The sequence below is a fragment of the Styela clava genome, chromosome 5 (genome assembly GCF_964204865.1).
Source record: "Styela clava chromosome 5, kaStyClav1.hap1.2, whole genome shotgun sequence".
NCBI lineage: Eukaryota > Metazoa > Chordata > Ascidiacea > Stolidobranchia > Styelidae > Styela > Styela clava.
The window spans coordinates 14,011,762-14,038,058 of record NC_135254.1 but is presented as its reverse complement, the minus strand read 5'-3'; the positions used below and the strand labels follow the sequence as shown (position 1 = coordinate 14,038,058).

Below are 26,297 nucleotides of genomic sequence, written 5' to 3'. Positions count from 1 at the left end.
GTGGGCTGCCCACGATCTTGGTGCCCAGGTTGGCACGCTACAGTGTGCTCTCCAACAGCGATCCTTACCCCCAAAATTCTAACATGTATACTCACACAGGTTAATCAGTCGTATAATAGTGGCTAAAGAGTTTTTACAGATGTGCTTATCATCGTCATTACGCCAAAAAGGTTGTGCAATAGCCCTTATAAATGTAACCTGCTTTTAATTGTCGTTTTCAGACATCGGAAACATATTGAATGATAAGCAGGGGGAGGGATGGGGGTAAGATAACAACTCGCCATGAGTGTCGTAGAGTTTGGTACTGGTAAAAAAATGAATTCATGCCTCACAACCTGAGCGCGATCGGAAGCAAAGATTAAAAAAGATCAGGTTTACTTCCCCAGTCACACATTATCCATAACCTCTTTAAAACATCGCTGGTTCGCTTTACGCATTTTACTTTGTATATTTACAATCCGACTGTAGAAGGATCTCCATTGTCCAGAGATCTCAAACAATCTTTGTTTAAATCCCTCAACTACCGCATATACTCCTCATTAAAAACCTCTAATTACAAGAATGTTACTCTGTCAGATATTGGTGAGGGGGTGACAAACACTACTTGGTGGTGGCTAGTCGTGCCAGGCTTTTTTCGTTTTGTAAATATTGTTTGAGAGCAAACTTCATAATTATACAGCGACGTGAGGGCATGGACAGGTTAGAGGGGCAATCCGCAGTCAATTTTGTAAACATAATTTAGGTTAGACCAGACCAATGCCTTATGAGAAACGCTTGACGCAGAAACAGCCACGATGGCAAAACGTTCTTTGCATTCATTCGTTATGTATGTATATATCTAAATGCATATCTTGACACAGTTCTTTTTAAGAACAGTCGATCTTCCTAACCGATTAGATGCAAAGAATTGTGGATTGAAACTATGTTATCTCTCGCAACAATACAGTTTGATAATCTATTCAAGACTCGGCAATTTTTTGTCAAAAGTAAACTACATCGGAAAATATCCAAGAGAGAAGTCGATTTAGATCCTTCATAACTGACGACACGATTCAATATTACATAATACATCAAACGCACAAAGGCTCTGTCTTTCAACAAAAATCTACAAACGAACAAATCATAATAATTAAACATTTATTTTACTCATTCATATTAATATTACGAAGTTTATATGAAAAAACTACATAAAATCTATATAATTGTACCAGAACCGCAAATTTAACGTTTCCTATATAATTATAGGATTAACTTAACGTGACTCACTAACAAACATGCTGTCCTACACCCGATTGCGAAACGCAGACATTAGGTTAATGAGTCACGCAAGTATGTGTACATTCCTTAATGAGTTGCATCTAAGACAAACAATGCAACAATCTACAAATATGAATTATACAACACAATGGTACCAATGTGTTAAAGGTGAAAAAGCTATCCTTGGAGACAATGCGTAAAGTAACAGTTAGTGTCGTTCGGCGCCGAATTCATTAATCATCAGATGTTTGGTTCACATTATATTTAGATGTTCGTCATCCAAGAGATGTTCGTCATCCAAGAAGTATTTTTCTAATAATCAAGAACAATACAATCACATGTTCTCGAATAAATGCTCCAAAAATGTTCTTGGAAAAAAATCAACCACTATATTATATGAAATCTACTGATAAAAATAAAAGTAAAAAATACTTGGAACATCTTGTTGGAACATTCATATGAGGGGTATATGAAGAGTAAGATTTTTCTATTTTGAAAAGTTAACAAATATAATATAATACAATTACCAACAGATTAGACGGATCACCTGAATTACCACCAATAAATATATTATACAGTTCAGGTACAGATACAAAACATGGAATGAGTATAAAACACAGTGCAAGGCAATATCAAATATACAGTACACAAAATACACAAAAAAAGTCAAAATAGCATGAACGAACACCAATATTTTGCATTCTTGGAGCTCTTCCATGCTGTATAGCAGGGGTCGGCAACCTACGGCCCGGTCCGACACTGGAGTGACTTAATCCGGCCCGCGACGCTTCACTGAATTATAGTAACAAAACAGCTGTTTTGACGATTCGATTCTTTAAGTAACAGAATTTATTGTGAGACACGTATAGACTAAATTACATTATAATCTAATAGGTATAAAATTCACAATTACTCGTTTAATGAGCCTATAATTTAACTACAAATAGACAAATGGCAACAAAACGCAGAAAAGTTGTGAAAAGGGTTCAAAGTCGCCGAAAATATTCAAATAATATTTTGAGATGATATTCAATGAGCATATGTTCTATTCTAGAGATGTATCACTGCTTAATTTTCATAATAAAACGTATAATCCGTTCGGTTTTCAACTTTCAAAAAATATGTGCGGCCCGCCAATGACTTGCAACCCTTGATTTTGGCCCGCGAGCGACAAATGGTTGCCGACCCCTGCTGTAAAGGGTATATAAAAAGTGAACAAATTTTCAACAATGCATTTTTGTTAACAATCTACTGCTCCATGTTGTTTCAACAATACAACCCACTTAGTAATAATAAGATTGACAAAATGCCTTGAATACTCAAGAGAAATATAGCATTAATTCAAACTATAATTTTACTGGAAGGTTGTATGACATTTATCCAGACAATAGTAATTCCAAATAGAATTTTAACAGCATAAAAATATACCAGTCATTGAAAATTGTATTTGGAGAGGTGAAGCGCTACGTTATCATAAATGTAAAGTATATGCTCAACAAAGTAACTACTCATTGGCTTAAACTCTGATACACTCACAAAAATCTATCGTAAAGTTTTAGCAAAATACAATATAATCTCAATACATAACAGCAAAATTGTTTTGATTGAAGTCATATTTATAAGCCACTCTAATACCATGATGATTGTGTTATCTTGCTTCAAAGATGGAGTGGGAAACTTACTCGGTATGGTAGATCATTCATTAACTCAGAAACTTCGGCCCCATGCTAGCATTCTGAGATGGAAATCTAAGGAGCCACATTAATGAATGTATGCATATATGTGTAAATCAGCTGGTGTAGAGTATTGTTCGGAGAAAATTTGTGAAACATTTAAAAAATGTATGACAATGATAAAGTACAACATTTACAAATTGCTGAAGATTTATTAATGCAAGAGTCATCTCAATGGTATAGTTATAAACAATTTTTGACATTTGGCTTGTACATAAATTTTGAAAATGGGATATATTTCAAGTATCATCATACAGGGCGCCCCATCCTTGCTATAAAGTAAGAGTAGACAATTTTTAATCAATTGATCACTTTCAGCCACAATCTGCAAGTTTTATCGACCGATGTTGTGGCAAATGCTTCACCATTCGGATGCCATTTGCATTGGATGATTTTGTTCTTGCATTTTGCAACGACGGACCAATGTCGCTCTTGAGAGTAACTTGGATCCACTGAAATAAAAGTAATAAAATTAAGTTTGCTTCATTATGGAAAATCCTATAAAAAATCGCTTAAAGTCAAGCAAGAAAATTTTATTTTAGTAATGTTTTACAATGCACTCTTGGAGTTGTAATATTTGTAAATTATTCATAATGCTGCAAATTCATTAATTGGTACTCCCGAAGTATGTGAACCAAGATGGCAGACAGTATGTGTACCAGGTTAGGGTTAGGCCATAATTTTATCCCAATTTTCCTTATTTTAGTTCTATTACAAGTTCGGAGACTAGCCAAGTGCCTCCCGTAGTATTTGTACCTAAAATTATGGCCTAACCTTAACCCAGTACACATTACGTTCCAGTGTCCGCCATCATGGTTCACATACTTTGGGAGTACCCATCAATTTACATGACATAATCAAATCATTTGAAGTATAAGGATGTTCATTGTTCAATGTGTTTATATTCATCGATCATAAATTATAATTTTTGACTTTTAGGTATTCTATTCCTAGTACATGCATATTATATGCTGAAAAAGGACATGATAGGCTTGTTATTTTCTGTTAGGTATACTATGTATCTAAACTATGTGACAGTTTTGACATTTCCATTAAAAAATATACTTGGTGAAACATGTACTATATGTATCAACAGCCTGCTGCAAAAATTCTTGACCTATTCAAGAATTATTGTGACTAAGTTTGTTGATTCGAACTTGATTTAACAACTAAAATTATACCTGAGAAATAAATTTAGTAGATAATTTGTGGGTAGTTCATTAATATAAATTTATCCTGAATACCATGATAACATTTAAATACTTTCTATTTCTCGGGTATAATATATCGGTGGAAACGAATGGATTGCGTAACATAAATTTATTTTCCCATTGTTCTGTGTTCGACCAAATTAGCAATTATGTGTTTGTGTATTTAATTTTTTTACTTCTACTCGTATGAAAAAGACTTACTTTCAGACATCATCTGATCAACATTTGTTAAAACAACATTTTCATCATAAGAAGATGACAACAATTGATTTTCGAAGACAGGATTGAATCTTACGCATCTTACTTCATCATTATGGCATTTGTATTCCTACAAAATAGAAGATAAGTCAGTCATAATATAATTGTTTTATCTATACAAAAAGGGATTTAATCTCCTTCGTGAAAACAACAAATAAATCTAATCGTAAAATGTGAACTGTATGAAGTGGAAATATAGGTGGGAATCATGACCTAGGCCAATTACGAAAAGTCACGAAATATTTTCCTGGTTTTTTATATTGAAGAACTAGTTGAGGCCTGGTACAGACAACCCTTTACCTTATGGTACTAAGTTTTGAAATTGGTGAACCTACTAAATTAGAAATCTCTTTAGGTAAATAAACAAACTGAATACCAGATCATCTGAAATTTGGAATTCATACATTTACGAACACTCCAGTTATTTGCTTCTTGTTTTTTTGTTAATTAATTAAATATCGAATTAATAAATAAATTTCTTATAATAAAATTAGTATTAGAGAATATGAAAGTAGTAAATATGTACAATAGCCATTTTTCCTGCAGTTCGATCATACAGTCCAACTTTAGAATTGGTCAAACCAACAGCTACCCATCTTCCACTGTTATCAACACAAACGCTTGTTGGAAAACAAGATTCCTTTTCACTGGTATCGAAAATCGAAACACAACTAGAAATAAAATAGATCGAAAATGGCTAATTTCATATTGGAAACATTAAACAATATTATAAACAGTTCCGGATTTTTGGTAGAGACATTGTGAAAACACCAAATCAAAAAGTCTGCTAAATACAGTATTGAGCTGAAAATCACCCAATACAGAAGTAATACCATAACCTGGTGATTTGCAGACATTACCATCTCTTATTTCAAAGGCTAGTAAGTAGTAATGATTCAATTGTGAACACAATCACAAGGACCAATTAAAAATCGTATATCTCTGAGCGAAAACATCACCTTTATTTATTAAACTACAATTCTAAACGATCAAACTAATCTGTATTAAGAATATATACAAGTACATGCCTCGGACTTCTGACATCCCACAATCTAATAGTTTTATCTTGGGAAGCCGTAGCTAATTTTCCTTGATCCCAAGAACACAGAGAAAGCACATTATCTGAAAAATTTAATGTTGTTGAAAAATTAGGAATTGAGAGAACAAACCCCATCAACTAGTCAGGGGCAAAGATATTCTATCTAAGCTGTTTGTCATAGTATAAATAAACAAAACAACTACAAAAAAGTAAACAAAAAAGCCAGTTGGTGCCCACTGCCCAGTATGGATGTCTGCCTGCAGTGCAGGTGTGCGTTATTTTAGAGCTGCTAACAGGTAATGGAATACCATGAAAATGAATGCACAACTCCAAACTGAGAGTTCTATTTGAGTGGTATTCTGTGGCAAATAATTGAAACATGTTCACTAAATTCCTAAGGCTTTCCCAGTTTTGGATTATCGAGATTAAAGACGACTCGTTTGAAAGAATATTTTGCACTGTGGCGGGTAGCCTATCATTCTCAAACTTCAATTTTCAACTTAGTTGGCAACAAATAGTAAATTAATTGAAAATTTCCCAAAGATCAACATGTTTTTCGCTGCTGCCATGGAAACAAGGCATCAATTCGCACTTGGGGTAAAACGCACATTAGGACGGCAGGATAACCAACATGGAAAATTTAATCCAGGTCGGTCCAGTCGTTTAGACGCTACAGTTGGACACACAGACAGACGATAATGAGAGTCTGTTAGAGCAGAGATCCAACAAAATAAAAGACTATTCATAAAAATTGTTCGTGTTTCTGGTACACATACTACATTGCGATGTTCGCTATCTTGGTTCGCATACTACAGGAGTACCAGTTTAGCTATTTAGCCGAGCCCAGTGTTGGATAAAAGATCGGCAGACATGTATCACAAAGTGGACAAGCATGATGAAAGCAGACAAGCGTGACAGAATAAAGTGTTCCAATTTTTCATAAAAAGTGTCCCAATGTATTAACCTAATGAGCTCGGGTGTCCCTGTGTCATTTTGACACCCCTCTATAATTTTTTTAATATTTCACCAACCAAAAATGCCAAAAACATCATTAATGTGTCCTTAAAAAGCTTATTTTCGTCGCTTTCCACTAAAACGTGCCGAAATTACATCGCAAATGTGTACGGCCGTACGCCGGTAAGAAGAGAGAAATTTCAAAAAATTTCGAGAAAAAGTTTCTCACTTTTAACGCTGTGGTTGACACGTGATTGATATGCGAGAGAAAGAGTTCTCTTTTAGAAGGGCTTTAAGTCACATTCAAAAAACAAGAGTGGGATTTGTAAGTGAAGTGATATTCGTTTTATCGAAGAGCATTTGATCGCGAGCTGTCTGGTATCTTTGTTTGTTTATTATGAGCCGGAAAACGTTGCTCGCGCGTTCAAAATACTTCGTTTTCAACTAACAACAGATTCTTTGTTTATTTTTGGGCTTTGAAATACTCATACAAATAAAATTGACCTTGTTGCAAAATAAAAATTATACATAAAAAAAATATGATGACGTCACCGTAATTAAGAACACTCGGATCAAGCATGGATAATTTAAACTCAAACATTTTGAGTTTTGAAATTGGTTTTGTTCACATGCAGACCACTATGAAATACTATTGACCCCCCAAATTACATTCAATTTAGCCATAATCCCAAATTATGACACAGATTAGCCATTCATGACCAGGCCGATCCTATTTATAGAACCAAAAAATCTTGGGAGTAAATATCGAGTCCTACAAGACTACGAATGAATTAACAGCCCTCTAGTAGAAGTATCAAACATTTTGATTACTAGAAACTTGGGATCAGCTGCAAAGAAAATTATGTATTCAGAAACAAAACAATTTAGCCAAACAATCCATAGTTTACTGAATGGGTAACAATCGAAAACGTTTAATTAATCCGATAGGACAGTAAAAAATATTTTGTCAATGAAAAATAAATCTAAATAATAATGGATGAAGCGCAAACAAGTATTCAGTGTAACTCGTAAATAAATAATCTCAATATCTAATTTCCATGCCTGGACAAATGATAGACTCATAAATTTCTACTCAAAATGAAATAGCACTACTTACTTGTGTGACCAGCCAAACTGTGAATCTGTTTCTTGTGATTGCAATCAATAATAAAGACCATCGCATCGGCCCCAGCACTTGCCAATATATTATTACTGTCTCGTAAAAATTCAAGTTCTCTCACAATACCTCGATGAAATGCCATTTCTCGAGGTGTTTCTGTTCATAAATGTATAGTAAAAAATAATAAAAGCATTTAAAAGACATCGCCTTGAAAAGTCACCAGAAAGCAACGACTTTTGTGATTTGCGCTAATAAACTGGTATATTATTTCAAACAGTATAAACATAATGCAATGCTATTTAAAGTCAAAGCAAAAAGGAATAAAGCTTCTCTTACAAATGAAATGAGTAAACAAATTACACAGCAAATCTAGAACTAATGCATACCATCTAAAGTTTTTCCCAATATATCAAATCCAAGAGTTTTGATCAATTTATCATTTGAACCTGTAGCCAGCAATGATCCTTCAGCTGCAATGAAAAACAATAATTAAAATACTAACAAACCTATCTTTCCAAATATCTATAAAATGTTGCGAACTATTATGCTTCTTCACAATTTGAAATTCAATTCTAGCTATGCAGATGGGGAACTGTACTTATAGATATAGTAAATATAATTTGTCTCTGAAGTAACAAAACTAGTTTGAACATCTGAGCTGCTCAGAAGTCCAATACAACTATCAGTTTGAGCAGGGGCGGACACTTTCCATAATTTTGGGGGGGCGAACTTGGATCGCCTACCGAAAAACACCGCACCGTGTATCGCCACGAAACAATAACCTGTCGATGTCATTCTCTAAGTATTAGAATGTCATTTTGCTACTCATATATCGAGTACCTAGGATGCTATGCTTAGACAGGAACTTGCGCGTCACTGAACCAATTTCTTGAATTCCGCGAGAATTAGCCCACGGCTCTTGCTAACAAACAGAAAATAACAAATTTGAGGAGTCATATTAGGTTATTGTTTCAATTCCTAGTTTTGCATGAAGCGCACTAACGTCGTTTCGTAAAATTAGAAATTTAAAACAAGGTAACAAGCTATTGTGCGAATTTTTTTCCTAAATTTTACCAAGGAATTATCATTTGACTAGTAGAATTGCCATTATTGCCGATTTATTAAATCATCATTTGAACTCGAAATAACATTCAGGATTCACGCAATGACTTTGCAGGGTTTTTATTTATAATTTAATACAAAAATAAATAGGCACAAGTTCAGGCGCGCAAGCCAGGATTTGAAAAAAAAGGTGGGGGGTCAAAGTCAGAACTTCCCATTGCCGTCTGCAACAAGCACCGCGAATACGCGCTCGTTAAAAAAGCCGCCCATTTAGGCGTATAATGATTTTTCTGTCGCGTAAAATATTCAATCCATGACAGCCACGAGATTCTAAAATGTCCTTATATATTAATTTAGTGCAACGTAACTAGCGGTTGCGACTTCTTACGTCAAAATAAAATTCTTACTAAACTGAAGAACCACGGCGATATGTGGACATAAGAATATGAGATAAGCTGCCTGATGTATTTAATTTTGATACGTATTTTTGCAATCTTCCGAACTCGTTATCGCCGTTACAAAAATCTCGATATCTGATATAAAATCCCATATAGTACAATTTAACTTCATACAATGAAAATAATTATAGAGTATGCTAGTAAATCAAAAATACCAATTCACCCTTTCACCGCCTCGAAATCCATGCGGAACAGTCGCTGCGATTACACTTGTTAAAACAGCCGACCTTTTCAACGAAAAATGATTTTTCACTAGTGCAAAGTAATCAATCAGAGACCGATACGAGCATATTCAAAATGTCTTGATTTATTAATTTAATTGTCTTCAATTTAAACGACAAAACAAGAGCCACTCTAAACACCACGGCAATCCGCGGACATAAAAATGTGTGGTACACTGCCCGTTTATATATTGTTTTGATCCTTTTTTTTCTATTTTGCGAATTCGATAAATTTGAGATGTACTTGTAACACTGGCTCCGCTCAATCGCAATGTTGTCACTCCGATTATTTTCAAAGATAAAACCTTTGGAAAAATCCGTAAATTTTCTGTCAATTCTCACGTAGTAAAAGTTTTTTCAGTACAATAAAAATACATAAATAAATACAAAAATTGATCGAATATACTTTAATTATCTTATATATCATCACAAACCGGGAAAAAGTCGCGTTCTCATCTTTGTTTAATGTTAACACGAAAATTTTCGACGTCAATTAAAAGTAATGGATAAGAGGGTAAATCCCGCTCACAATTGACCGTGTTTCGATTTCAGTGACGAAATGTTTTTAAAGGTCAAGCAAACATAATTTGTGCCATAGGCACACGAAATTTTGCGATTTTCGATGCCTAGAAAAGCGTTTTTAGACTGTCGCGGGCCTCAACAAAACTTATATTGTTTACAGTTTTATTTTCAGTATTTTATATTGCCGCTTTTCAACTTATGGGTAGGCCTACTTCTTCGAATTCTCGCCGGGTTCATAAGTTCGTGCTTGTACGTAAATAAAATAATTATCATAGTCATCGTGTCACAAATTTGTGATTTAGAGAGGATAAACGCCAACGTAAAGGCATTAACGAACTAAATAATAGGTCACAAATCACAATACTGAAAACAATCGTCGATTTTAGCAAAAGGCAATTGCACGCGTTATTGGCAACTTTTTCAGTTTTCAAAAAAATTTAGAAGGGGTGGGTATCTTTTTTAGACAGTTTCTGTGGTCTGAAAAGTCGAATAGGCATTTTGACATAGTAAATGCTTTGATATTTGCCCGCAAATTATGCTGGGCCTTGCACAAAATCCATAACGTGAAAAGATACGTCCAGCGGTGAAAATTGTTTATAACAACTTCAGATCTAGTTAATTTTTAAGCGATAATAATTAATTGTTGTAATGAAATACAGTTTGCCTCTTTCACTTCCCTCGCAAATGCCAACAATAACACTATTGAAAGATTTAGACAATGAGACAACCATATTAAATTGTACAAAAATGAATTAGTTGTGCAAAACCGTGACGCGTGATCGGCGGTGCGTTTGAAGACGGAGTATTACCCGTGCAGGCGCGCATGTTTCACGAAATATGAGGTGCTCCGAAGACGCTCTGGTCCACATTATTGTAAGAAAACAGTTATAATATCGGTAACTATTAACTGATTAATTGCGCTTGACTATCGCACTTTTCGGGAATGATAATTTTGTATGGCGGAAACAACATGTATTAAAATTTTTTGCGAAGACCGCTCCCATTCGCCCCCTCCCCGGGTGTCCGCCCCTGAGTTTGAGTGCAACAATCAAGTAAGTTGGCCCTGAACTTCGTTACCAATTGCATAACTATAATATTTGTTACCATTCCATCCCATGCAATATATTGAACCTCGATGGTATTCAGATTTTTTAACAAGAACATCAGAAGACCTTGGTGTGCGACTTTTTATATCTTCCAGTTTCTTCAAACTTCTCGGTGAAGAGCTTAATAAGAAGTAAAACAATATATGAATACAAAAACCAAAGTAGCTTTTATAACATATTTTAAATTTATTTTAGTTCTTTTACGAGTTCGAGGACTAGCCACGTGACTCCTGCAGTATTTGTACCTGAAATTACGGCCTAACCCTAACCTGATACACATACTACGTTCCGGTGTCCGCCATCTTGTTGCACATACTACGGGAGTACCCAATGATCACTTTCAACATAATAGTGTTGTAGGTTCGATGGCCTAGTAGTTATAACATTGGGAGTTTTAAACGCTATACCTATTACCTCACCCAGCATGTGGTAATTTGGGTAGGAAATAAATACCAAACTAGGAAGATTCCTGCCCAAAAATAGTAGGTTATGTAAAAGTAACAGTGGTTGCTAATATAGATTCTGCTCTGGATTGAAAAATGGGTACTCCCGTTGTATGTGAACCAAGATGGCAGACACCGGAACGTAGTATGTGTACCAAGATGGCAGACACCGGAACGTAGTATGTTTACCTGGTTAGGGTTAAGACATAATTTTGTTCTGATTTTCCTTATTTTAGTTTTTAGTTTTATTACAAGTTCGGGGACTAGTCAAGTGACTCCTGTAGTTTTTGTACCTGAAATTATGGCCTAACCCTAACCTGGTACATATACTACGTTCCGGTGTCCGCCATCTTGGTTCACATACTACATGAGTACCGAAAAATGTTTATGGAGATAATGTATAGAAATCTGTTTTTTTGGAGGACTGTTGGAGGAGAAAAAATGAATAAAATAACAAAAGTCATATCAGATTTTTTTATTATGCTCCGTTGTAAACAAAAGTGTTTTCATTCAGATAATTTTGAACACAATTAAAAAAATAGCCAAAAACTCACATACCCGTAATTTAAAACCAAATCTCTTGGAACGTTACATATTCTTAAAATTTTACTATTTGAACCGACTGCATAAACTTGACCACTCGGATGAAATTCAACAGTTCTTATTGCTTGAACATCTTCAGTATATTCGATTGGAACAAATGAGATTTTTTTCGGAGGTGGAGTCTTCGGCAAATCTGAAATGAATAAAAATATAAAATGCTTAAATGTATTGGGTAGACAAAAACACGATGCCAGAATGAAATATTAAAAAAAGCAAAGAAACTGAAAAAAAAAGCATTTCATAGGTGAATTTAATAATTATACATTATGTGTTTCTGCTCTAAAAATCAAACCCATTGTTTATATGGTGATAGCGCAATATCCCTCTATGAACGAGGCCAAGTTAATTTCTTTCTAATGGATAAGTAAATATAAGTCCCAGTTATGCTTGTTCACAAGCACAAAAACAAAATACGACGACTAAGTTTGCTAAATAGTGGCTGAAAATTTCTGCTCGTCAGCAGATCATTAGCTCAGTTATATTGATTTTATTTGTCACTCATGGCATGAGTTTTTTGCTTTTGAGTGAGCATGTGTTATTTTTATCAGAGTACATTCTCATTAGGTGAGAAACATTTTGACAAACATTAAATCAAAGTGAAATCAGGAAAATCAAAGATTGCAATTTTAATAAAATCTGATATAGCAATAAATAACCTAACAAAAATCCGTAAAAAAATATAACATGGACACAAAAAGAACGTTCAAAACATGGAAATTATGAGATTCTAACCTGTATGTAAGAGCGAAGAATCTAATGATTTCTGTTTTAGTGATCTCTGAATTGGTTGAGTGGGTTTTACAGTATGATGTTGTGGTTCTTCCATTGTGGCTTTTTCTGGCAATAAATTATGCTTAAACTGTATAATATTAAGAGAGGATGAACAGGATATCTATGAATCGCTACACATGCTAGGCTGCTGGCACAGACCTAAAATGGACCCAATGTCTTTAAGTCCTAAATTCAATCAACAAAACTTTTTTTCCAACTGTGGTACTTAGATCACTGGGTGATGTCTAAAAACTTCTTCGTACAATAGAATCTGATTAATACCACACTACAATTTCTCGAAGACTGTTTTGGTAACGAAATATAATATCCGAACATACTTGAATTATCAGCTTGTTGTTGCAAAAGTATTTGTCGAATCTCGTCGTTCTTTTTCTCTTTTTCTTTCAATTGTTCCAAAAATTGTTGATGTTCCACTTTTTGCTTTTTCTTTTCTGACAAAAATTTATCATACGATTCATCCACCTAAACAAAATGCATTTGGTATTCATAAATTAGTTACACCAAATACTTTGCATGTATGGATGCATGGAAAATTTATTTAAAATGAAATTATGATTGCCACTATCAAGTGGCTAGGTAATATTATAGAGACCTGTTATGAGTGAAGACATGAAAATGCCGTGTAAAAATATTCTATGCTTTTGGGAATACTAAAATATCTGTTCAATTTTATAGTTAAAATAAAACCATTAAGGTTACCCGAACTTTTCAAAAATCAATTTCAAGAAATAAATCTAGAAAACATTACTATTTTTGGAATGTGCAAACAATTGGAATTCAATTTATAAGAAAATTTTTTACAAATTTTCTGGAATTTAGCTTTTCAGTTCTTTAAAATTTCTGATATTTTAAATGTATATATTTTGTAACATATTCTTTGAAACTTTTATATATTGACAAAATTTGTTTTGTAATGTATCATCATTTTAGTAATATTTGACTTTTTGATACCATTATAATAATCTTATTAAGTAAGAGCTTTTTAGACATATTTTTTATATTTCTCAAGTTCAGTCACTGGTTTTAGGGGACTTGGTTATCAGTGTTCACTATTAGCGCACTTTTTTGCGAAAATTGCGAAACACTTTCGCAACTTTTTTTAGGGACTGCGAAATAGCACTTTTTTCCGATTTTGAAGAGAAAAAAGCACTTTTTTCCCATTTTGAATGGAATAAAAATTCAAAGTTAACAAATATTTTCGAGTATTAAGTTGACAAATAAGTAACATACTAGTACTTTTGTAACTCAATTCTGCATATCATAACGATATTTATCGGAATTCTAACCTATGAGATGCAGACAAAGGAGATAAAGCTTTTGCATTAACGGCAAAATTCTTGTTTATAATATGATTATTATACAAGCACACCGATTCCGCTTCTCCCGCAAAAAACGCTCCCGGGTGTTTGAAACCAGATGTTGGAATACTAGGCAGTGCGTTTCTTTGAAGGTCATGTGACTATCAATGATATCGATGAATTCAAAATGACTATAAAAGTGTTAGTAACGTGTTATAGTCACTTTGGATGAATTGTGACCAAACTGCACGATTTTCAAATCAGACGAAACTTTTAGCAGCATGTCACAGATTTGCAAAATCACCAAATTCACAAAATACCATTAAGTGCCATTTTATTGTAATCACAATGTTGAAAGGACGTGGCATTTTCCGGAATTTTGCTATATTTACACAACTATTCCTCATTGATATGCGAGGACAGGTGGGCAAAATTCAATATTTTTTTGAATCGAATATTTTTAAGGAGTACCGAATAAACGTGGTGGAAACATCAAAAAATCGACAATAAAGCCTTTTTACTGGTTAATTCCGTTATAATCGCTAATTGTTCTTGTCACCGATCGTTTTGGCGGCGATATCCAGGTTTTGGGTAATCTATATTCCCGCCCTCTCCTTTTTACAAATATGAATTCTTGTGGGTCGGCGGTCATCAAAGTTTTATTTTTCGGGTTTACCCGTTCGTTCACATCGGCAACAGCTGTTGAAGACATTGAGGACTCAAATTAACATTTGCGTTGGCTTTAATATTACCTATCAAGATTTGCAAATTTACCGTCCCAATTTTATGGGAATGGTAATATTATTGTCCATACCGTGATGCAGATATTTATTAAGACGATAATTAACTTTGTCATGTATTTCTATGGTGATAAACTTCGCAAACCTGAAATTGTGCCAATCCTGAATGTTGATTTAAAATAGTGATTGAATAATTCGGCAATAAAGGCATTTCTGCGTGGTCATAAGACGAGATGGCGTTAATGAACAGCACTTCTTTTACAGGATATTTTACGTATGCGACTTAATGCTAAAAAGATTGGGCTCGAGTGCTTTTTTTTTCGAGTGCTCGAGTGCCTAATAGAGGTCAGGCGCTAATTGTAACTAATTCCCTCAAGTTTCAACGTGTTTTCAACAAAACAATACCCCGGCGATAATTATAGCTAAAATGTTACCGAGCAATTCACAATTTTATTTATGGAATTTGCAAATTCACCAGTTTCTTGACGATTTTGATATTGTCATGCCCTAAGTATTAGTGCAAAAAATACTCCCATTCTTCCGCGGCGGTTTGACGGGTTCTTTGTTCTATTCTTCAGAAAGTTCTGACACGGGGATATAGAATACTGAATCCGGAGGGTTGAATCCCTGTCCACTTACTGGTGATTTTCCGTTTTGAAATGCGTGAAACAGTCTTTATTTTAAATTAAATGGCGTTTCGCGGGCTAGAGTTCTCCCCGAAAATGATGTGTTCCAGACGTTAGTTAGACGATAGATAAAACATTAGATTATTAATTTTCGTGACGCCCCGTTTTCGAAAATACAAAGTTATATCGCAAAAAAGCGTTATGATACATTTGGAATGAACATTATTTACCGTTAATTCAGATCATATTTTACGCTTCATGACACCCGGTATCCGAAAATACAGTTGTATCTCGAAAAATGTGTTTTGTTACATTTAAAATAAAACATTTTTGCGATTAATTTAGATCATATTTTACTTTTCAGGACACCCGTTTTCGAAAATACAAGGTTATATCGCAAAATGTGTTTTGTTACATTTAAAATAAAACATTTTTGCGATTAATTTAGATCAAATTTTTCCTTTCACGGCAACCCGTTTCCGAAAATACAAAGTTATATCACAAAAAATGCGTTTTGTTACATTTATTTTGCATTCCCAATAAAATACATATTTTCCCTAATTAAGGTCGTCGATGAATCTGTTCCTGTCGTTCAAGCTCGACACACGTTTGGACGAGTGTGGGGGCGGTTTTTTACGATTTTATTATACGATATATTACGATTAAGATTTTATGATAGAAGTGAATTTGTCTCAAGATGGTATTTTACGATTCCTGTCCACAGAAAATAAACACGCTGACAGGCTTGGTTATAATTGATATTCGTTAAATTTTTTTTTACACTATTAATAAACGCACCACACCAATTGCGACCATATAAATTGCAGTCGCATCGGTATGGACTGTATGTTTTTGGCGCTCTCACATTAATAATAATTTTCAACAAAACAATACCCCGACGGTCATTAAAGCTGAATTCGTTACCGAATAATTCACAATTTTATTTACGGAATTTGCAATTTCAAGATCTCACTTGACGATTTTGTTGATGTCATGCCCTAATTATTTCTGCTTAAATGCCTCAAAATACAACAAATGTAATCATTTTCGACGATAACAGGCGCAACAATTCGTAAACGAGCCGTTATAACGAAATTCGCGATTGATTTTACCTCTCTCTTGTTTACAATTTTAACACCCCGCCGGCCATGTATGGTCGAATAAAATGTTCACATATTCGAAACATGACTTGGCCAAGGATGGAAGGGATCACTAAAGAGCTAATAGAAAGTACATACGCGAGGGTATGATATTAATATCGAGAATATTTGTGAGCATATCACAGGACTGAAATATTTTGCACCCGGCTGTTTGTTTGTTGGCAGAACAACGATACGCTAAAGTTAATTGATCGAATACAGGGAAGTATTTATTTATCATCTCACTTGCGAACATCGAGGTTTTGGCGGAATTGTACGATCATGTTGTCTTTCTTAAATAATAACTTTTTCAATAAATGTTCATTTTACTTTTGCGTCTTTATTATATGTCGGGTTTTCATTTATTTTAAATTCGAAATTGTCCGAAATACTCCCAACAGGTGTATAAGTACAATAATAATAGTACTTACCAGGGAAGTTTAATACACACGATGTGTAAAGGGCGTCGTAACTCCCGTTTATTAATTATAAATTATTTTTCATTCTGCTTAAAAATCAACGGCAGCATCTCACGTAACTCTCGCGACCAAATCTCTTTTGTTTTGTATGGCATCGTCTTGGCGATGAATTTATTGCCGACTGAATTTTAATTGTGTTTTAGGATAAGTTATTTTCTGTTTGTTGGTTTCTAAATTTTACAAACTTGGGTAGCAATTACTATTAATGTGAGATTTGTGCATATGAACGATTGAATATCGCGACTGAATGTCCGATATCTGAGAATGCGTAATTCTCTTTCAACATTAATTTTCAGAATATCAGCGTTCATGTGGTCGAATAAAAATTATTTATCAAATGAATTGGTATTTCGAGACACTGTCAAAATTATTTGGGATCCACTATCATATCATTCGTTTATTTTTTTTATTCATGTTTTTCTCAAGAATCACCCTCCTTATATTTAGTGTACCTTCGCAAAAGAAAACTCCTTGGTGTCATCGTTCCTATTGGTGCCACCTCGCAAGTGGCGTTGTGATGCGAATATTTGATACTAGGTCAGCAGCATTACAAAGAGTGCTATTTATGAATGTTGAAAGTACATGACATTTACTGAACATTTTGCCAATATATGATGTTTTCTGCCCGATTTAAACTAACTAACTTTGGGGGATTATTTTGCACGGGATTTGTACAAACGATCCACCCTGTAACTAATATGGTTTCCAGCCTGCCTCGTGTCTGTTAGATGGAAGGAGTAACAAATGTGAAAGTCTTTGCTGTTTAGGCGAGTAAGCAACTGACACCGTGATACATTGCATGAAAGTTTTGTCCGCGGCAGGTGTTAGCAGATGTTATTTCGTTGCCGATGAATTCGCTTGTTTTAATTAAACATGAATTCGCTTAAAGGGAACTCGGTTAACGAAAAGGCTTCTCTTTAATTCATAATATTAACCGGAGGAGCGCTTTTTCGAGTATCTATGCCGTTTTAAATGGGTTATATGAAAGGCTAGGGCACATAACTTGTGAAAATCGGCAAAAGCACTTTCGCACTTTTTTTTTCGACTGCGAAGCACTTTCGCACTCATAATTTGCTTAGAGTTAACACTGTTGGTTATAATGGCTTTACCAATGCTCCCGACAACTAAAAATATCATTGTCAATATCTATTGATGCAATAATTCCAATTAACCTTCAATTGTCCGTTGACATGTTGCACAGGTGCTGCAATAGGTAAATTCGATGAATCTCTCAAAGGTTTCTCAGATACATTTGCTGCAACTTGAGAAGGCTGTTGTAATTTGTTCTCTTGTGCCTCTTCATGTTCAACTGATGATACTGGTACATGCTGCGTTGTAAATTGTTCTGAACCGTTTTCCAACACTTCATTTTGTATATTTTCTGAAAATGCTATGACTGGGTGAGAACTTCTGGGATCTATAGTATCTGTCTCCTCTGTTTTTATTTCAACATCTTCATTCTGTGGATGTATTTCTTGGTTTTCTGAGAAATAGCAACAAATAGTATTTCATGTCGGATTATCAAATATGCAATATTAAAAGCAAAAAGTTAGGGAGAAAAATAAACAGTGGTTACATGTTATTAGTAAATACGCCATACACAGAGCTAAGCAATTTTGAACATTTATTGAACTTAATCATCTACTAAACACAGATTACTAAAAATAATTTTTTTATTTTATTTTTTATATTCCTGCTGGAATAAATGAAAAATTGCTCAGAATGCCACTTTAGAGTTACCATGTGAAATTGCCCGTAAGCATATGCTTTCAAATAGTCATAAATGAAGTTTAAGAGCCTATTTTTGAAACACAATTCAAGAGATATTTGAAGAGACACTTGTCATCAATTAATTCATTTTGTCAACAAGGAATAAGGATATAATAAATAAAAAAAACTCAAAATAGGAATTCTCAGTATGGCAGCAAAAAATTCAAGAAAACTGAATTTAAAAACAAAATTGTTGTAAGTAAATTTATATAATATCTATAGAAATTGAATAACTTGAACATTGCATACCTGGATTTACCCAGCTATTATTGCTGTTATTATTATTATTCGAAAAACTCCGCGATACTTTATGTTGAGGAGGTACAGACGAAGCAAGGCGATTTCGATTTGCTTGGGGTCTCTCTGATGAATGCAAATGTGCGCTTCGTGAAACTGATGGACTCGTATATCTGACAAACAAATACAGATAAATATAATAATTACATGAATTTTTTTTCTGGAAATGGATGTAATACAGGAGCCATGAATAAACATGACATGATAGTACCATCATATCACCGATAGAATTGGCCATGCTTTAAAAATAACTCTTCTGGCTTATAACAAAGCATCTACTCAACAAAAGATATTTTATGTCATATATTCTGATAACTAATGGAGCAAAATATTTTATTTTATGCAATAGAAGAATTAACTTACATGGTACCAAACAATATCAGGTAACACGATAAAGATAATGTATCAACAATTTTTACCAAAATGAAATATTATGCTTTCTCGAGTTTGAGGATGGCATAGTGATTAATGCATTGTCTCAAACCCCATTTGAATTGACTATTCAAAAGCATTAGACACATTTAAAAACCGAGATAATTTAGAAAAAAAAAAAAAATCAGTCATCAGATATATTTCTTGGTTCAGTCTCATGTTCTTTATTACAGCTATTTACCTTGTTTCAGATTGTTTCTTTGGTGAGGCAAAAGATGAAAATTTTTTCGGTGATTCTGATATTTTACTTGGTGAAGATTTTGGTCTTCGAATCGGTTCAATCTTCAACTAAAATAGGATACATATTTTTTTGTTATCAATTTTGTATTATGATGTTTATGCATGAATGCATAATAACAATTCAAATAAGAAAATGTATGGTTTGTTTTTAAGCAGAGCTTTGTGAATTTTCTGGCTTTGCTAATTTCATGACTAAAATCTCAAAGGATTTAATTACATTTGGCATACAAAGTATAGCATCCCCATACAGTTTGATACCTAGCATGCATTGCATTGCATTGATATGATACATTAGTAAGTGACTCAATTTGAAAACCTCAGATAATAAATGAAGAATTGATACAATATTCAAATTTCAAAAGCCTCTGTCACGTCTGCTCTAAATAAGGTTCAGAATAAGTATTGACAGACTTCATTGAGAAACCTGGTATCGTTAAACCCATTTAACATTGCATTATTACAGTGGAGTCACAGTCAGATTTTGATTGACCTGGTTTTAGTAGCATCAAAGCGAGTAGTTTAAATTTCAGACTTCCGATGGGGCAAATGAAAATTTTAGACAGTAACTAAAAGAGCATTTAGTTGCGCAAGCATTCTGGACAGTTGGCTTGCATACACAGTTATTTTTATCGTCACAAATCAGTTTTATGGGGGCCAAAATTCCTTCATCATAAAGTCAAAGAGCTGGAATGAACATTTTTGTCAATCAGAAATCTAGAGTTGTTTTTTGAATGACTCAAAGTTTGAAGTTTGAGTTGAAGGTAAATTTTTCTCCGACTTAACAGCACTAATTAGTAATTACAATGATAGACAAGATGCACCAGGGTATTAGCAACAGCAGTGCAGTGAATTGGTGATGAACACTACACAGTACACAATTAAAAGTTATTCTGAATTTTCCAATCATACTATAAAATACATACCTGTATATCGTTGATTTCATATTTTTGTCGAAATAATTCATTATGACGCAATGATTTTATCCAAAACATAAGTCCAGCATTACTATTAACGTCATAATCTATGTTGCCTAAACTGTGTGAAGTGAGTGATTGATCTCCTAAGAAAAACAGAATTGACAAATGGTATTGAGAAACTTTAATGGCTATTCATGTGTAGCATCAAAGGTAGATTATTACAGTAAAGGTCATTTATATAGCAAAAAACATGACAAAATAAAAAAAAACATGGAGATCACGAATCTGATTAGAGAAAGCATTTTGGGACCAGAATAAACATCCTAATCTGGGAAACACCTTATAATAAAGTGACTGAACTGATTTGAGGAATGATGCATAGGTGAACAAAATTCGATAGCTCATTCTATGTCATAGGAATAAGTCTATGCAGGATATAACTACAAATTTCGTAAGCATTGTAGATGTTTCGTGCAGTTGTAAGTTGTAACTTATGTAACACAACAGTTAATGTACCTCCGTCATACTGTTCATTGTTGTCAGATAGAGCTCTGTGTCTGCAATATTTACAACACTCATTCAATAACATTGCGTCTGACATTACAGATTCCAACCTATGAAAAAATTATCATTTTAGAAAATATAAAAAAATTTAGAAAATTACCTAATCAGACGATAGAAATGAACCTATTGACAATGAATTTAACCGATAATAAAATCAAATTGTTTCGACCAATTGCGGAATTATAAATAAATAATAGAAGTAAAAAAATAAAAGCTTCTCAATAACTTATATTAAATAACATGGCAAATGAATTAGAGTCGAATGTCTTAATATTGACATCATTCACATTACAAGGTCCGATTATTTTTATACAGTCAAGTTTCGTATATCATGAGTCAATGTGAATAATATAGTTCACTTGGTTAAATAAACCATATTAAATCTTAAATAAAAGTTATTTGTGCTGATTCATACTTAAAGATTTATAATGAGAGGTGTTGATTAGAAGATGTATCTTAGTTTCTCTAGTCATGCTTAATATAACTGTTCACTCAAAACTGTTTTGATTAGAATTCATTGAAAAATGCTATTTACAGAAATATGTGTGATTTCTCTTATGTACATTAGCATACGAAATTATACAAGACTGTTGATGAAATGTATCTGTAGCGTGCATTGACCATCAGGTATAGACCATTTCAGGAAAAAGATTTCTAAGTTATGCTTTCAAAACATGGCATCTATGTAATTTATTAAGTACCTTGTAAAATCTGATTGTGAAGATTTCTGATGAATCCACTGGCCCCCCACTTCACCGCCCATTGCACCGGGCCCATAGGAATCAAAAATGGGTGATAAAACATCCAGGATATTTTTAAAGCATCGAAATCTAGATGCAGATATACTTCCACTTTCGTTAAATAAAGACTTGTCCAGTGCCTGAGATAAAAGTAGAAAAATTGACTGGATGAATAAAGAATTTGCATATTAGAAAATTCGTTAAATGTAGATTCACAAGAACAACATTTGAACAGATTTGTCTTTTTAATAACTGATAACATAATGTCATAATATGGTGATTGAAATTTTATCAATTATACAAATATGAGAACCATTTTCAATATTACTTACCATAGTGAATCTTTTCAATATGATAAATTTTACTCATATTGTTTTAACACACATCTTCATTGTGGCTTTAAGTGTAATGTGGATAGTGATTACTGGTAATGACATCAATAACATGAAATGTACTAAAAACTGTACTGCACATCCTTCTCTACAAAAATGCGGAGTATGAACAAAATTGAGCAATATTGACATTATCATGTGAAATGATCCATATTATATTTACAAATTTGTTCTGGTGCACCCTTTGTCGAGAAAACAGCAAAATCAAAATTATTTAAATCATTTTCCTATCTGCCTGAGGCAACTGAGAATACATGCATGAAAAATTTTAAAAATTGAACTGCCACCCAATTTAAAAGCTTAATGTGTACAGACCGACTATAGCATAACGCATTTGTGAAAACGTCATATACAAACTCATGACAAATAGAATGGAAACTTTTAATTAATAAGTTAATCTTCTTTATCCTAAATAAAATTCTACCTTCAATTGGTTGAGTTCTTCTGCAGTGCAATATGGTTGAATCTCTTTGAGTATTTTCTAAAATTATGAACAAATAGAACTGTACCGCATCAAATGGTGACGGAAAATATTGGATGTGCAGTGAAAAAAAAAAATTACAATCGAGACCAAATCAAAATTTTGTCTCAGACTCCAGCTTCTCTCGTGAAAATAAAAGTGGATTATAAATTCTTTGGTGCGTGTACACTCTCTTTAATCGATAGACTGTTAGGAACGCTTGGTCAAATTTTTGATTTTGTAACAATTATCACAAAAAAAGTCTGAAATTCTGACTGAATATTAAACTTGAAAATATGACTCAGACGCAATTGAAAACATGCCAAATTCCTACATCAATGCTAAAAATACATCCTAAATTTCACTATTTCCTACTGCAATACATTTTCGTATACATTTGCCAATTGAATGAATCGTTGAATTTGATACTAAATTTCATTTACGGTTTTGTAAGATAGCCTATACAGTTTTTTTTTTTTTTAGCTAGAATATACCGTACTCTAAAATACTCACAGTGTAGTGTAGAATATTATTGACAAAATGCATGTATACAAAACTTGAATGGGATTGGGAATGTTACAGCATAACAGCAAACAAGCTTATTATAAGAAATCAACATATTGTCAAATAGAAAACCAAAGCTATTTTTAGAAGTCGAATGCAAACTGCTTGTTATTCATAATATATGAATGTATATCACTCATTTACCTAATTAACATTGAATATCATGCAATGAGTCAAATGACAAAAACTATGTCAAAAAACTTGGTGGTTGATGTAGTGTTTCACAGTAAGCCAGCAATTGCAGCTCAATCAAAAAGCATTATATATTATTACCGTACTTTCATGAACAGATTACATAAGCATGAAATAATGTATGATACCTGATAATGAAACTAAATAACATACAATTAGATTTTCTTTCTCTTTAGCAGAACATGTTTTATTTGCTGACATTCCATGCAAAATTTCAATATATTTCTGTCTCAGTACTAGATAATTGAGAGTATCAGTGCTAAATTCACCTGAAAATAAACAAAATAGAATAGAATATACTCAAATCTAAATTAGGGTATATTATGTCTGTCTGTGAAACAGGCTTGAAGATGTCCAGAAATATTCTAGCATTTAGATAAGTACGGTAATGCAGTAATAAACTGGCAGTCTGGCACATTGGAATAATTTCATATCCCAATATAAAAGTATACTAGGTAAATTGAAATCGACCCTATTTCAATACAGAAATCCCAATTTAGCATCAATTTGTGTACAAGGAAGACAAAACATGATTTGCAAAAAAATTGAAAACACCTATCCAACAATCTACCTAGTTCTGTGAATGGTTCTAGATAAAACAACACATTATCCCACTCCCCATCTAGAGATAATCGTCTCAAATATTGAAGATTTTCAGGCATTGATCCATCAGCGGCTGGAAAAACCTGCAAGAAATTAAAAATATATTCAGAACAAGACATTATTTATCTAACTTTACAGAAAAAAAGCAATTTTTGGTCAAGCGTCTATTGATTCAGGATAGGCAACGGCCACTATGACTGCTGTAATGAGCATAATTATCGAATACAACGAACAAAATAAAAAACTAAATATACTTAATAACAGACAAATTTAAATAAAATAAATGCCACAAAAGTATAATAATCTAGATCGAAATTTGAGAGACATTCATTTGAATTTGTGAAATCAATTTAAATATTAAACTTCATGTTTTGACTTGACTTGGATATGTTTGCATCCTGCACTTTTAAATCGCAATATTGATAACTCTTCCTAATGGACTTCCAGACATATATCTTATCCATATCAAATTGCATAGGAAATGCAGGTACAGGAAATAGGAAACTTAAAGCAAATGTACCTTTTCAATCATCAGTGTGAGATGAATATGTTTGATAGTACAGGGTACAATTTGTGCCTAGTGATCATGACAAGGACAATAATGCAAGAATTTTGGACTTCAATTTTTTATTTCCAGATACTACCGGTAAGCATAAAATCAAAACATCTTATCCGTAATCTATAGTGCTTCAATAAACAGTCACTGATTATAATTAGATATACTCTAAATGTGGAACACCTAAAAATATATAAAACATATCCTCAGCAAATAAGATGAATTAATACTCCTGGATTGAAATTGACTTTGGTACTTAAAAACGACTTAACTAAAAAAGCATCATGGCCGGTCATTTGCACAAAGCATGTTGCTATTCTTGGAATAAGGGTGTATTGGTTGGTTTAGAGCCTCTTAGTATGAAATATTTTCTAAACTGGCAAACATTGATAGTTTTACTTACAGACTTATGTGAGCAATAGGATACCTGGATAGGATTTTCATATTTACCTTGACGGAAAGGGAAGTTTAGAAGATGACTCAATCATATGGCGTACCACTGGCTCTGGTCCGGTTACCAGTCCATGTCAGATATGGGATTATTTAACCAGTTTTTGTTTCATATGCATGGAGTTGATGGTGCAACAAGCCTAAACCAACCAGTGAAATTCGAGAACCAACTTACAGCGGTGAGGAGCCAGCAATCTTCTCACACATAATTATTCCTCGCAGGAGTCAAACCAGCGAACCTGGGCAGAGGTACAATGGTAAGCTTGTTCCCAACGCTTAGCATGATACGCCATACCACAGAGGCATGGTTGCTGCTGAGTAATCTTGAAAAACAGAACAACAAAGAACAAACTTACTCCAGTTTCCCGTTCCAATGCAATAGCACTTTCATACAATTGTCGTGAATGTAGATATTCTAATATCATAGAAACAACATCAGAATCATGAATTATGATTTGCATGGTGGTTGGCACTTTTCAATGCAACTAACCTACTACACAAACAAATTTTAGTAGATATTTACAGCTACATATCTGCATGAAAATTCAAAAAACATCACGTGAAAAAAACTACAAAGTACAGGTAGATGAAAAATAGTGTAGTATATATCAGTCAAATGGATAATATTAGTGTATCAAGCAAAAAACAATCATACATATGTTTTTCAGGATTTTCAAATTGTGTAATATTTAACATCATTTAAATTTTGCATATACACAAATTATTTGAATATTTTGTCACATAATAGACATAACAGGATATTAAACTATGAATTTCATAGGCACTGTCATTTGGCTCGCCTCCTGTTGGTTGAAGCTTCTATTTTTTGTATCTGACTACAGGTAACCCAACTCAGGACTATGACAATAAATTAACAGAAATCATGCTAGGCTGGTCAGAAACTAGGATACACTGGCATTTCAAAGTTTGATATACCGGTACTTAATTTCATCATATAAAACTATGATATAATAATTTGTAATGTCAAATAAAATGTGACTTTTGAAGTATATCTCCCCTTATCAAATGACCAGAATCACAATATTAATTTTTGCAATT

General features: G+C 33.4%; 1 protein-coding gene across 1 annotated transcript; it reads right to left on the bottom strand.

The window, feature by feature from the left end:
• Nucleotides 1-1,120: 1,120 nt before the first annotated feature.
• On the bottom strand, nt 1,121-25,782 carry LOC120345008 (WD repeat-containing protein 47-like). Its single transcript, XM_039414372.2, has 20 exons — nt 25,595-25,782; nt 24,201-24,315; nt 23,783-23,898; nt 22,838-22,894; nt 21,983-22,161; nt 21,234-21,331; nt 20,724-20,860; nt 19,742-19,848; nt 19,081-19,241; nt 18,234-18,544; nt 13,097-13,241; nt 12,720-12,824; nt 11,943-12,120; nt 10,940-11,061; nt 7,959-8,042; nt 7,570-7,728; nt 5,488-5,581; nt 4,986-5,130; nt 4,403-4,529; nt 1,121-3,442 (listed from the first exon to the last, which is right to left on the bottom strand). Exons 1-20 carry the CDS (start codon nt 25,697-25,699, stop codon nt 3,291-3,293), a joined length of 2,697 nt encoding a protein of 898 aa, XP_039270306.2. The 5' UTR covers nt 25,700-25,782; the 3' UTR covers nt 1,121-3,290.
• Between the last annotated feature and the right edge of the window lie 515 nt (nt 25,783-26,297).

Bases quoted from the DNA above. Each gene is read 5' to 3' on its own strand.
- LOC120345008 (XM_039414372.2), bottom strand. From the start codon at position 25,699: ATGCAAATCATAATTCATGATTCTGATGTTGTTTCTATGATATTAGAA. The intron at 22,895-23,782 runs GTATGTTATTTA...TCATAATTTTAG, and splicing joins AAGAGAAAGAAAATCTAATT to AAAATACTCAAAGAGATTCA. The intron at 4,530-4,985 runs GTACATATTTAC...TCTATTTTGTAG, and splicing joins CTGCAGGAAAAATGGCTATT to GAATACAAATGCCATAATGA.